At 46.7% G+C, this 12,582-nt stretch overlaps 1 protein-coding gene across 1 annotated transcript in view; it reads left to right on the top strand.

The window, feature by feature from the left end:
- The window catches only part of LOC136581748 (mucin-2-like), a 176,267-nt gene that overhangs the window by 21,236 nt on the left and 142,449 nt on the right, over nucleotides 1-12,582 (top strand). Inside the window, exon 4 of the mRNA XM_066582371.1 lies at nucleotides 12,040-12,154. Coding sequence (XP_066438468.1) covers nucleotides 12,040-12,154 — 115 coding nt within the window. The remainder of the gene's footprint in view (nucleotides 1-12,039; nucleotides 12,155-12,582) is intronic.

The raw sequence follows: 12,582 nt of genomic DNA, 5'->3' as shown, positions 1-12,582 counted from the left end.
TAGACGGCACCATGGAGACGAGGACGCTAGCAACGGAACAGGTAAGTGAATAACTTCTGTATGGCTCATAATTAATGCACAATGTACATTACAAAGTGCATTAATATGGCCATACAGAAGTGTATACCCCCACTTGCTTTCGCGGGACAACCCCTTTAAAGCGACCCTCTGGTTCCGAGGGCGAAATGTGAAGTCAGACTGGGGGTAGTAATAGCACCTTTCTGCCCTACATTTGTGATCTGATGGCTCCAGGGTTCCTTTTCTGTCTTCCAAGATGGCCACAGTGCTTTCTTGACTACCCAATGGATTACATGTGAATGGCCAGCATGTAGTCCAGCATTGCGGGGGAAATGTATCGCTTGATAATCACTGGGAGGCTGAGGGGAATAGGGGGGGGGGGGGAGGGGGGGAGAAGCTAGACTTGCATAGACCAAACTTCTTTTTGAAATGTTTTTTTCTTTATGAAACAACCACTTTAATGGGGAATGCAATATGAGTTCATTTGAAGAGGAGTAAAGCAATTTACAATGGTGGCTCAACTTTTTATTTACATTTCAACTGTGAAATTTTGTTAAAAACAGTAATTTTGTTTTAAGTGTTGGTTTTATATATCGCCATGTAAGACTTGTTTGGGAGCTTTGATTTGATCAATCCCTTGTACATGGCCAGGCCAATCGAGTCTTTGTGTTCCTCTCTCTCAACATTGTGTTTCTTGCATACTTGTTCATTATTCCTATTACCCTACATGCCACTAATATTCACTGCTCCATGGTCTCTTCTCAGAGGATTCTCTTTGAAGTTTAGAAACTTTTTGTCATTTTGTCAACCATGAAGTCAAGACCAGCCTTATGAGTGCTTTGTGTAGTTTATTCTCTAGCAGAGAAAGTAGACTGGAATTTGCTACTTTTAGCTACGATTCTTCTTCACTGTACATTAATTGAGTAATTTAATCGTTATTTACATTGATCAAATAGCTGTTTTTTTAATAGTCAGATGCAAGAATCTTAAATCTTAAATATCTACATAATCGCTGTTTACTGCACCTCTATGGGTTTGCAGCAGAGCTTTATCTTTGTCCATATTATGTTTAAATAGGTTGCCCCATCAGAACATCTCTTCTTCATATGCTCTATTAGATCATATGGACATTATTAATTGATTATAGTAGCAGTATTTTCCTCAACATGTCTATATATATTTTCCAGAACTGTATGGCCCTGTTTTAATCTGTGTTCACTGCAAAGTTTTAAGTTACTTTTTTTGTATCTCAGCCATGTATGCGATATCCTTTATGGACAGTTTGATAATTTTTGCAATGTATCTTGTGATGTCTTACTAATATATTGGAATTACCTATTGCGCCTTTAGAATTTCTACTTTTTGCCCTATTATTTAAATAACCTAGTATATAGCTTTCCAAAGCATTTTCTGGATATATTACGGAGAGTTTTATGTGATATTACTTATATTCATAGCCCTGGATTCCATTATTTCAACAATTGGTTGACTTTCTATATTTTTGGATCTCATAACTTCCTCATTCTTACACACTGGATAATTAGGTTAGCAACGTTTCTACAGGAACTATATTTCCTGTTATAAATCTATTAGCGATGGTGACTGAGGAGGGATAACTCTGCATGGTCGTGGACTAATATCTCCCCCTCTATCTATTCTTATATTAAGTATCTCTCATATCCCACTGACGTGTGCAAGGTGTGTGGAAGTTTCTCCCCCCCCCCCCCCTCCCTCTCCCTATTAGGATATTTCAATTTTGGTAGTTGTACTAGGAGCTAGGATACAGGAAAGCTCAGAGTTGGGTTTAGAGAAGTACAATTCTCGGTTCATTCAATGGAAGTTGAGATTAATTGAGACTTAGCAGTCTAAAGAGGGGAATTTATCACCTCTGGTATCCAATCAATAGACTAGGTTCTGACGTAATAGGTGATATGTTAAACGCTAGATATTGGAAATATCGTTTATCAGGAAAATTGTCTATTTCTGGTTTCATTCAAACAAAAATGTGTTCAACAAAATTGATGAAGCATAAATCTATTAGCGAGATTGTCTACTCCCATCAAATCTGTCACTATGGAAAATGGCCCTGAAATACTATACTGTATGGATAGGTGAAGACACACAGATTCCAAGGACATAAGTATTATCTCATTCACTCTTTCACAGTAAGCCATAAAACATTTTGTGCTCTATTTGCTAATGAAGCATTTAGGAGTCCTGCTGTTCTGTTTATCAGAATTTAGCAATGAATGGGATACATTACAATACAGAGCACAGACTGTTTGCCCGCTTACTATGGGAGAGTGAAAGTGAGTTCAGAGATAATTTAAAAATTGGAACCTATGTCTCGTCAGCTAGCCACACATAAGTTAAGGGACATTTTTCATGGTGGCGGATCATCTTTATTAAGTTTGGCAATTGCAGTAATCTCATTGCATAAGTTTAAATGTGCTGTATGCTATACTGTTAGCTGTAAAAGTGGAGGAGCAGCTCTGAATTTGATAATTTCCCCTCAAGTGTCATTCCACTTTCCCCTTAAGAATTGCCTTTTCGTTAACTTTCTATCTATTCATATTCCAGTCTTTGATCCTCAACCAGACTGTATAATCTTGTTTTTTTTGCTTACTAACTTGTGCACAGTCATATATAGAGATGAGCGAACGTACTCGTCCGAGCTTGATACTCGTCCGAGTATTAGCATGTTCGAGATGCTCGTTACTCGAGACGAGTACCACGCGATGTTCGAGTTACTTTCACTTTCATCTCTGAGATGTTAGCGCGCTTTTCTGGCCAATAGAAAGACAGGGAAGGCATTACAACTCCCCCCTGCAACGTTCAAGCCCTATACCACCCCCCTGCAGTGAGTGGCTGGCGAGATCAGGTGTCACCCGAGTATATAAATCGGCCCCTCCCGCGGCTCGCCACAGATGCATTCTGACAGAGATCAGGGACAGTGCTGCTGGTGCCGGAGCTGCTATAGGGAGAGCGTTAGGAGTTATTTTAGGCTTCAAGAACCCCAACGGTCCTTCTTAGGGCCACAACTAACCGTGTGCAGTAGTGTGGAGGCTGCTTTTTGCAGTGTTGCAATTTTTTTTTTTTTGTATATCGGCCGTGCAGAGCATTGCGCCCTGCTGTAATTTTACATGGTCCAGGGCCAGTAGTGGTGAGGCAGGGACAGAAGACATATTTAGTGTATATAGGCAGTGGGCCTTTCCAAAAACATTTGGGGAAAAAAATCTATTTGGGCTGCCTGTGACCATCCTCAGTGTACTGGATCTCTGCTGGGGGTAGTTGTCCTAATTCATACGCAGCCAGCTAAGTGTTACAGCAGGCTTGCGCAAAATTCTTTCCTGCCTCTGTGTTGCCTCTTACATCACCGCTGTATTCCTGTCCACAAGTGTACTGGGTCTCTGCTGGGGGTAGTTGTCCTAATTCATACGCAGCCAGCTAAGTGTTACAGCAGGCTTGCGCAAAATTCTTTCCTGCCTCTGTGTTGCCTCTTACATCACCGCTGTATTCCTGTCCACAAGTGTACTGGGTCTCTGCTGGGGGTTGTTGTCCTAATTCATACGCAGCCAGCTAAGTGTTACAGCAGGCTTGCACAAAATTCTTTCCTGTCTCTGTGTTGCCTCTTACATCACCGCTGTATTCCTGTCCACAAGTGTAATGGGTCTCTGCTGGGGGTAGTTGTCCTAATTCATACGCAGCCAGCTAAGTGTTACAGCAGGCTTGTGCAAAATTCTTTCCTGCCTCTGTGTTGCCTCTTACATCACCGCTGTATTCCTGTCCACAAGTGTACTGGGTCTCTGCTGGGGGTAGTTGTCCTAATTCATACGCAGCCAGCTAAGTGTTACAGCAGGCTTGCGCAAAATTCTTTCCTGTCTCTGTGTTGCCTCTTACATCACCGCTGTATTCCTGTCCACAAGTGTACTGGGTCTCTGCTGGGGGTAGTTGTCCTAATTTATACGCAGCCAGCTAAGTCTTACAGCAGGCTTGCGCAAAATTCTTTCCTGCCTCTGTGTTGCCTCTTACATCACCGCTGTATTCCTGTCCACAAGTGTACTGGGTCTCTGCTGGGGGTAGTTGTCCTAATTTATACGCAGCCAGCTAAGTCTTACAGCAGGCTTGCGCAAAATTCTTTCCTGCCTCTGTGTTGCCTCTTACATCACCGCTGTATTCCTGTCCACAAGTGTACTGGGTCTCTGCTGGAGTAGTTGTCCTAATTCATACGCAGCCAGCTAAGTGTTACAGCAGGCTTGCGCAAAATTCTTTCCTGCCTCTGTGTTGCATCTTACATCACCGCTGTATTCCCGTCCACAAGTGTACTGGGTCTCTGCTGGGGGTAGTTGTCCTAATTCATACGCAGCCAGCTAAGTGTTACAGCAGGCTTGCGCAAAATTCTTTCCTGCCTCTGTGTTGCCTCTTACATCACCGCTGTATTCCTGTCCACAAGTGTACTGGGTCTCTGCTGGGGGTAGTTGTCCTAATTTATACGCAGCCAGCTAAGTGTTACAGCAGGCTTGCGCAAAATTCTTTCCTGCCTCTGTGTTGCCTCTTACATCACCGCTGTATTCCTGTCCACAAGTGTACTGGGTCTCTGCTGGGGGTAGTTGTCCTAATTTATACGCAGCCAGCTAAGTGTTACAGCAGGCTTGCGCAAAATGCTTTCCTGCCTCTGTGTTGCCTCTTACATCACCGCTGTATTCCTGTCCACAAGTGTACTGGGTCTCTGTTGGGGGTAGTTGTCCTAATTCATACGCAGCCAGCTAAGTGTTACAGCAGGTTTGCGCAAAATTCTTTCCTGCCTCTGTGTTGCCTCTTACATCACCGCTGTATTCCTGTCCACAAGTGTACTGGGTCTCTGCTGGGGTAGTTGTGCTAATTCATACGCAGCCAGCTAAGTGTTACAGCAGGCTTGCGCAAAATTCTTTCTTGCCTCTGCTGTGCGTTCTGTAAGCGAAGTCAGCCTCCAACCACAGGCCAATAAGCGGCACATTTAATTACAGCGTTCTGTTTCTGCACTACTGGTAATACAGCATGCTGAGGGGTAGGGGTAGGCCTAGAGGACGTGGACGCGGGCGAGGACGCGGAGGCCCAAGTCAGGGTGTGGGCACAGGCCGAGCCAGTGCGGTGGCCAGGGGTAGAGGCAGGGCCAGACCAAATAATCCACCAACTGTTTCCCAAAGCGACCCCTCGCGCCATGCCACCCTGCAGAGGCCAAGGTGCTCTAAGGTGTGGCAGTTTTTCACAGAGACGCCTGACGACCGACGAACAGTGGTGTGCAACCTTTGTCGCGCCAAGATCAGCTGGGGAGCCACCACCACCAGCATGCGCAGGCATATGATAGCCAAGCACCGCACAAGGTGGGACGAAGGCCGTTCACCACCTCCGGTTTGCACCGCTGCCTCTCCCCCTGTGCCCCAACCTGCCACTGAGATCCAACCCCCCTCTGAGGACACAGGCATGAGTGCCTACCGGCCTGCACCCACACCCTCACCTCCGCTGTCCTCGGCCCCATCCAGCAATGTCTCTCAGCGCAGCCTCCAGACGTCGCTAGCGCAACTGTTTGAGCGCAAGCGCAAGTACGCCACCACACACCCGCACGCTCAAGCGTTAAACGTGCACATAGCCAAATTGATCAGCCTGGAGATGCTGCCGTATAGGGTTGTGGAAACGGAGGCGTTCAAAAGAATGATGGTGGCGGCGGCCCCGCGCTACTCGGTTCTCAGTCGCCACTACTTTTCCCGATGTGCCGTCCCAGCCCTGCACGACCACGTCTCCCACAACATTGTACGCGCCCTCACCAACGCGGTTACTGCCAAGGTCCACTTAACAACGGACACGTGGACAAGCACAGGCGGGCAGGGCCACTATATCTCCCTGACGGCACATTGGGTGAATTTAGTGGAGGCTGGGACAGAGTCAGAGCCTGGGACCGCTCACGTCCTACCCACCCCCAGAATTGCGGGCCCCAGCTCGGTGGTGGTATCTGCGGCGGTGTATGCTTCCTCCACTAAACCACCCTCCTCCTCCTCCTCCTCCAACGCAACCCTTTGTCTCGTAATCAAGATGTGTCAGCAGCACGTCACCAGCAGTCGGTGTCGCGTGGCGTGGCAGCACAGCGGTGGGCAAGCGTCAGCAGGCCGTGCTGAAACTACTCAGCTTAGGAGAGAAGAGGCACACGGCCCACGAACTGCTGCAGGGTCTGACAGAGAAGACCGACCACTGGCTTTCGCCGCTGAGCCTCCAACCGGGCATGGTCGTGTGTGACAACGGCCGTAACCTGGTGGCGGCTCTGCAGCTCGGCAGCCTCATGCACGTGCCATGCCTGGCCCATGTCTTTAATTTGGTGGTTCAGTGCTTTCTGAAAAGCTACCCAAACTTGTCATACCTGCTCAGAAAGGTGCGCCGGGTCAGCGCACATTTCCGCAAGTCCAAGACGGACGCTGCCACCCTGCGCACCCTGCAACATCGGTTTAATCTGCCAGTGCACCGACTGCTGTGCGACGCGCCCACATGGTGGAACTCTACGCTCCACATGTTGGCCAGACTCTATGAGCAGCGTAGAGCTATAGTGGAATACCAACTCCAACATGGGCGGCGTAGTGGGAGTCAGCCTCCTCAATTCTTTACAGAAGAGTGGGCCTGGTTGGCAGACATCTGCCAGGTCCTTGGAAACTTTGAGGAGTCTATCCAGATGGTGAGCGGGGATGCTGCAATCATTAGCGTCACCATTCCTCTGCTATGCCTCTTGAGAAGTTCCCTGCAAAGCATAAAGGCAGATGCTTTGCGCTTGGAAACGGAGGCGGGGGAAGACAGTATGTCGCTGGATAGTCAGAGCACCCTCATGTCTATATCTCAGCGCGTTGAGGAGGAAGGGGAGGAGCATGAGGAGGAGGGGGAAGAGACAGCTTGGCCCACTGCTGAGGGTACCCATGCTGCTTGCCTGTCATCCTTTCAGCGTGTATGGCCGGAGGAGGAGGAGGATCCTGAAAGTGATCTTCCTAGTGAGGACAGCCATGTGTTGCGTACAGGTACCCTGGCACACATGGCTGACTTCATGTTAGGATGCCTTTCTCGAGACCCTCGCGTTACACGCATTCTGGCCACTACGGATTACTGGGTGTGCACACTGCTCGACCCACGGTATAAGGAGAACCTTTCCACTCTCATACCCGAAGAGGAAAGGGGTTCGAGAGTGATGCTATACCACAGGACCCTGGTGGACAAACTGATGGTAACATTCCCATCCGACAGTGCTAGTGGCAGAAGGTGCAGTTCCGAGGGCCAGGTAGCAGGGGAGGCGCAGAGATCAGGTAGCATGTACAGCGCAGGTAGGGGAACATTCTCCAAGGCCTTTGCCAGCTTTATGGCTCCCCAGCAAGACTGTGTCACCGCTCCCCAGTCAAGGCTGAGTTGGCGGGAGCACTGTAAAAGGATGGTGAGGGAGTACGTAGCCGATCGCACGACCGTCCTCGGTGACGCCTCTGCCCCCTACAACTACTGGGTGTTGAAGCTGGACACGTGGCCTGAACTCGCGCTGTATGCCCTGGAGGTGCTTGCTTGTCCTGCGGCTAGCGTCTTGTCAGAGAGGGTGTTTAGTGCGGCTGGGGGAATCATCACAGATAAGCGTACCCGCCTGTCAACCGACAGTGCCGACAGGCTTACACTCATCAAGATGAACAAAGCCTGGATTTCCCCAGACTTCTCTTCTCCACCAGCGGACAGCAGCGATACCTAAGCAATACGTAGGCTGCACCCGCGGATGGAAGCATCGTTCTCTATCACCATCAAAAACGGGGACCTTTTTGCTACATCAATCTGTGTATTCTATTCATCCTCCTCCTCCTGCTCCTCCTCCTGAAACCTGACGTAATCACGCCGAACGGGCAATTTTTCTTAGGCCCACAAGGCTCAGTCATATAATTTTTGTAAACAATTTTTATACGTTTCAATGCTCATTAAAGCGTTGAAACTTTCACCTGAACCAATTTTTATTTTAACTGGGCTGCCTCCAGGCCTAGTTACCAATTAAGCCACATTAACCAAAGCGATTAATGGGTTTCACCTGCCCTCTTGGTTGGGCATGGGCAATTTTTCTGAGGTACATTAGTACTGTTGGTAGACCAATTTTTTGGGGCCCTCGCCTACAGTGTAATCTAATTAATTTTTTGCCCACCTGCATTAAAGCTGACGTTACATCAGCTGTGATGGGCAATGCAATGGGATATATTTATGTACCGCCGGTGGCTTCCTGGCACCCACCCATGCTGTGGGTCCACAGGGAGTTGTAACTGCATGTGTCCACTTCTAAAGAACTGGGGCATGCAGTGTGGGCCGAAGCCCACCTGCATTTAATCGGACGTTACCTCAGCTGTGATGGGCACTGCAATGGGATACATTTATGTACAGCGGGTGGGTTCCAGGGAGCCACCCATGCTGTGGGTGCACACGGAATTCCCATTGCGGAGTTGTACCTGCCTGTGACTATTTATGAAAAAACGCGGTCTGACTGGGGCATGCAGACACCTTGACAGAATGAATAGTGTGTGGCACATAGGTTCCCCATTGCTATGCCCACGTGTGCAGCTTCTGATGGCGGTGGCACAGGATTATATTTCTCATTGCTTCTGTACAGCATTGTGGGCTATCGCCCCGCCCCTTTTAAAGAGGGTCGCTGCCTAGCCGTGCCAACCCTCTGCAGTGTGTGCCTGCGGTTCCTCCTCATGGCAGACGCACTTATAAATAGACATGAGGGTGGTGTGGCATGAGTGCAGCTGAAGGCTGCGCAGGGACACTTTGGTGTGCGCTGTGGATACTGGGTCATGCGGGGGGGTTGGGCAGCATGTAACCCAGGAGAAGTGGCAGTGGAGTGTCATGCAGGCAGTGATTGTGCTTTGTTGGACGTAGTGTGGTGCTTAGTTAAGGTATGCATTGCTAATGAGGGCTTTTCAGAAGTAAAAGTTGTTGGGAGGGGGGGGGGGGGCACTCTTGCCGCTATTGTGGCTTAATAGTGGGACCTGGGAACTTGAGATGCAGCCCAACATGTAGCCCCTCGCCTGCCCTATCCGTTGCTGTGTCGTTCCCATCACTTTCTTGAATTGCCCAGATTTTCACAAATGAAAACCTTAGCGAGCATCGGCGATATACAAAAATGCTCGGGTCGCCCATTGACTTCAATGGGGTTCGTTACTCGAAACGAACCCTCGAGCATCGCGATAATTTCGTCCCGAGTAACGAGCACCCGAGCATTTTGGTGCTCGCTTATCTCTAGTCATATACAGTTCACTTGGTTATTTTTTTGCTTTTGTCTCTACATAGTAACATAGTATGTAAGGCTGAATGAAGTCAACGTCCATCTAGTTCAGTCTATTTCAACACCCCCCAACCCCCACAACCCCTTTTTGGGTCCAGAGGAATTAAAAAAAATCCAAAAGCCAATTTATTTTATTTGGAGAAAAAAGTTCCTTCCCGACCCCATAATGGCAGTCAGAATGATCCCTGGATCATTGTTTGAGTTCATACCTGACGCCAAGACCCAGATAAACAACTCCACTGGTCACCTAATGTCTATATCCTGTAATATCATAGCGCTCTAAAAAGACATCTAGTCCCCTCTTAAACTCCTTTATCAATTTTGCCATCACCATGTCCTCAGGCAGACAGTTCCACAGTCTCACTGCTCTCGCAGTAAAGAACCCCTTCTGTGTTCTTGATGAAAGGTGCATTCTTCTAGATGTAGCGGATGCCCTCTTGTTATCATCGTGGTCCTGGATATAAAACAGATCACGGGAGAGATCCTTGTATTGTCTCCTAATGTATTTATACATAGTTATTTGGTCGTCCCTTAATCGTCTTTATTCCAGGATGAATAATCCCAATTTTGATAGCCTCTCTGGGTATTCCAGTCCTCTAATTAATTTATTAATTTAGTTGCCATTCTTTGAACCCCCTCAAGCACTGCAACTTTTCTGAAAACTGTATACAGTATTCCATGTGGGGCCTGACAAGTGTCTTATATAGCAGAAGAATAATGTTCTCGTCTCGCCCCTACACCTCTTTTAATGCACCCCAAGACTTTATTTGTTTTTGCAGCAGCTGACTGGCATTGATTGCTCCTGCTAAGTCTACAATCAACTGGTACCCCCAGGGTCTTTCTTCGTCTCACTTTTCCCTAGCAGTACCACATTTAGCATATGTTGGTGACATTTGTTTTTTCTGCCCATGTTCATAACCCTACATTTATCAATATTTGACTTTATTTGCCATTTTACTTAGAGCAGGAGCCTGGATGTCAGTAGTGAGCCAGGCGACTGCCTTAAAAAAACATGTGCAGGTTTAAAGCCGATTAGTGAGGTCAGTAAAAAGGCGCAATGGTCGTCACTAAGAGGAGACTATGTCTCCCTAAATTTATCCCCACACATTCAGTTTGTATATTTGTGTCTCTGAATGTGATTTTGCTATCATTCGCTGATACCATATGCCTTTATATACTGCTTCAAATTGTCTCTAGAATTTTTTTTTTAATTTACTGTCTCTTTAAAGGCAATCTGTAACCGTGAAGCTGAATATTTTGTTGCAGACTTAAGAAATGGAGATATCTCTTTTCCTTTGAATTATTAACGTCACTTTGACTTGAACATTATTGGTATTAGTCTTTTCCTTGCCATCTAGTTTCTTATTAGTTGCTATGCATACATTCTTTGCTAGTTTTAGTGTACTACAGTTTTCATCTACTGTGTTCGGTGTTTTCACCCTTTTCTCTATCATCTAATCTATGTTCTATTTTCTAATGTCACATATTCATTGAACTGTTTCAAGGCTTTATTGTTCTTAAACCCACTAGTCAATGAATCATTAGCTTGATCCTACTGGTGTGTCTACATGACTGCCCTCAGGCCAACAGTTTTGATTCTATGTTGATATTTGCTTTATGATATCGAATTTTCCTTGTGGTTTAGGGTGCCTGTCCATGGGTGTGATTTCGCCGGCAGTAAACCGCCGGCGAATCACGCTGGCCGAGGCTTTCCATAGCGTTGCTATGGAAAGCACCGGCCCCGTGACCATGAGCGGAGAATCATTGCAATTCTCCACTCGCAGCAGGCAATTTGCAGCATGCTGCAAACTGCCCCGATTCTCCGCGGTCAGCCTATCTATTAGATTAGGCTGACCGGCAGAGATTCTTGTGCGGCTCCTGCTCCCGGGCGGCGGCTCCTGGGGCGGAGATCTGCCACGGGACTTCCAAACGCCCGTGAACAGGTGGCCTTAAGCCCCAATGATTTATTTTCTATTTGCCATACTCTTGTTACGTACACTATGTTGCCGTAATATATTACATAACAAGGAGAGGGGCATTAATAGCTAAAACACGTGTCGCATACAGTAAATTGAAGCCATTATAACTTTTATAAAGGTTTATATGTGCATAGAGATTGAGAAATGTAAAAGAGTTGTCCAGATTTAAAATATTGATGGCCTATCCTAAGGAAAGATCATCAATAGTAGATTGGCTGGAGGTTTGCTGATGGGACCCCTACTGATCAGCTGTTTGCTGGGCCCCTACAGTGGCCTGGCTTGGTTTTACAGGTAAAGTTCACATTGAACTGAATGGGAACTTTGCTTGTAATACCAAGCCTGCCCACTGCAGAAAACAGCTCCATGATTGAGCACAGGAGCCCTGCAACCTGATTGATGGGGATACCAAGTGGTGAAACCCTGCCAATCTACTATTGATGTCCTATCCTAAGGATAGGTTAGCAATAGTTTAAACCTGAGTAACCCCTGGAAACCATACAGTCATGTCCAAGTTCTCAAGGGCTGTGGTTGATGGTTAGGTGGGAAGGGCAATACTTACCACTAAAATGTTAATTGGTAATTGTCCAATTGGATTTTTACACTTGACAACCTTAACTTTGAGTCAATTTCAATTCAGGACAATAATGTTTTGGAGCAATTTTAATCCAAGTTTGTCTGAAAGAACTTATGTTAATGGATACTCTTAATTTGTGTTCCATTTTGCAGCCTAGATCTTCCATACAGTAATAATGATATCTGGATAGACAATATTAATTCTGTGCTCCACATCACTGTAAAACTTAAGCTAGAAATTACTTGGGAAGACAGTAACATTATCCACGTAAGTATAAAGGATGAAAAATATATATGTGACATATACAAAGCATCACCAACTCACACACTCAATATTCATATAGCCATTTGGTCATGTTTTTCTATGATGTTTCGTATAAAAAGGTCATGAAGAATTACAGCAGAAATACATTATACCTTCAAGAACAGCAAAATACAAGAAAGACAGTGAATCACTGTGCACTTCCATATAAAAAGTTGCGCTAGAGACCTTGTGTTGAATCACTGACTAAGGCCTCGGTCAGACGACCGTTTTTTGCCGTGATTTGCGGATTGCATGACGGAGGCGCATCCGCAAATCGCGTGACCGGGGACGACGATTCGCCGAAAAATCTGCAGCTAGTAGCGTTTTCGGCGAAACGGGCCCGATCAAAGGAGAGCTGTCCGCCCATTGAAATTCAATGGAGCTGGCAATAC

The sequence above is a fragment of the Eleutherodactylus coqui genome, chromosome 11, assembly GCF_035609145.1.
Source record: "Eleutherodactylus coqui strain aEleCoq1 chromosome 11, aEleCoq1.hap1, whole genome shotgun sequence".
In the NCBI taxonomy this organism is placed as follows: Eukaryota; Metazoa; Chordata; class Amphibia; order Anura; family Eleutherodactylidae; genus Eleutherodactylus; species Eleutherodactylus coqui.
Note: the sequence above shows the minus strand (reverse complement) of the source record. Positions and strands in the feature narration are given on the sequence as shown.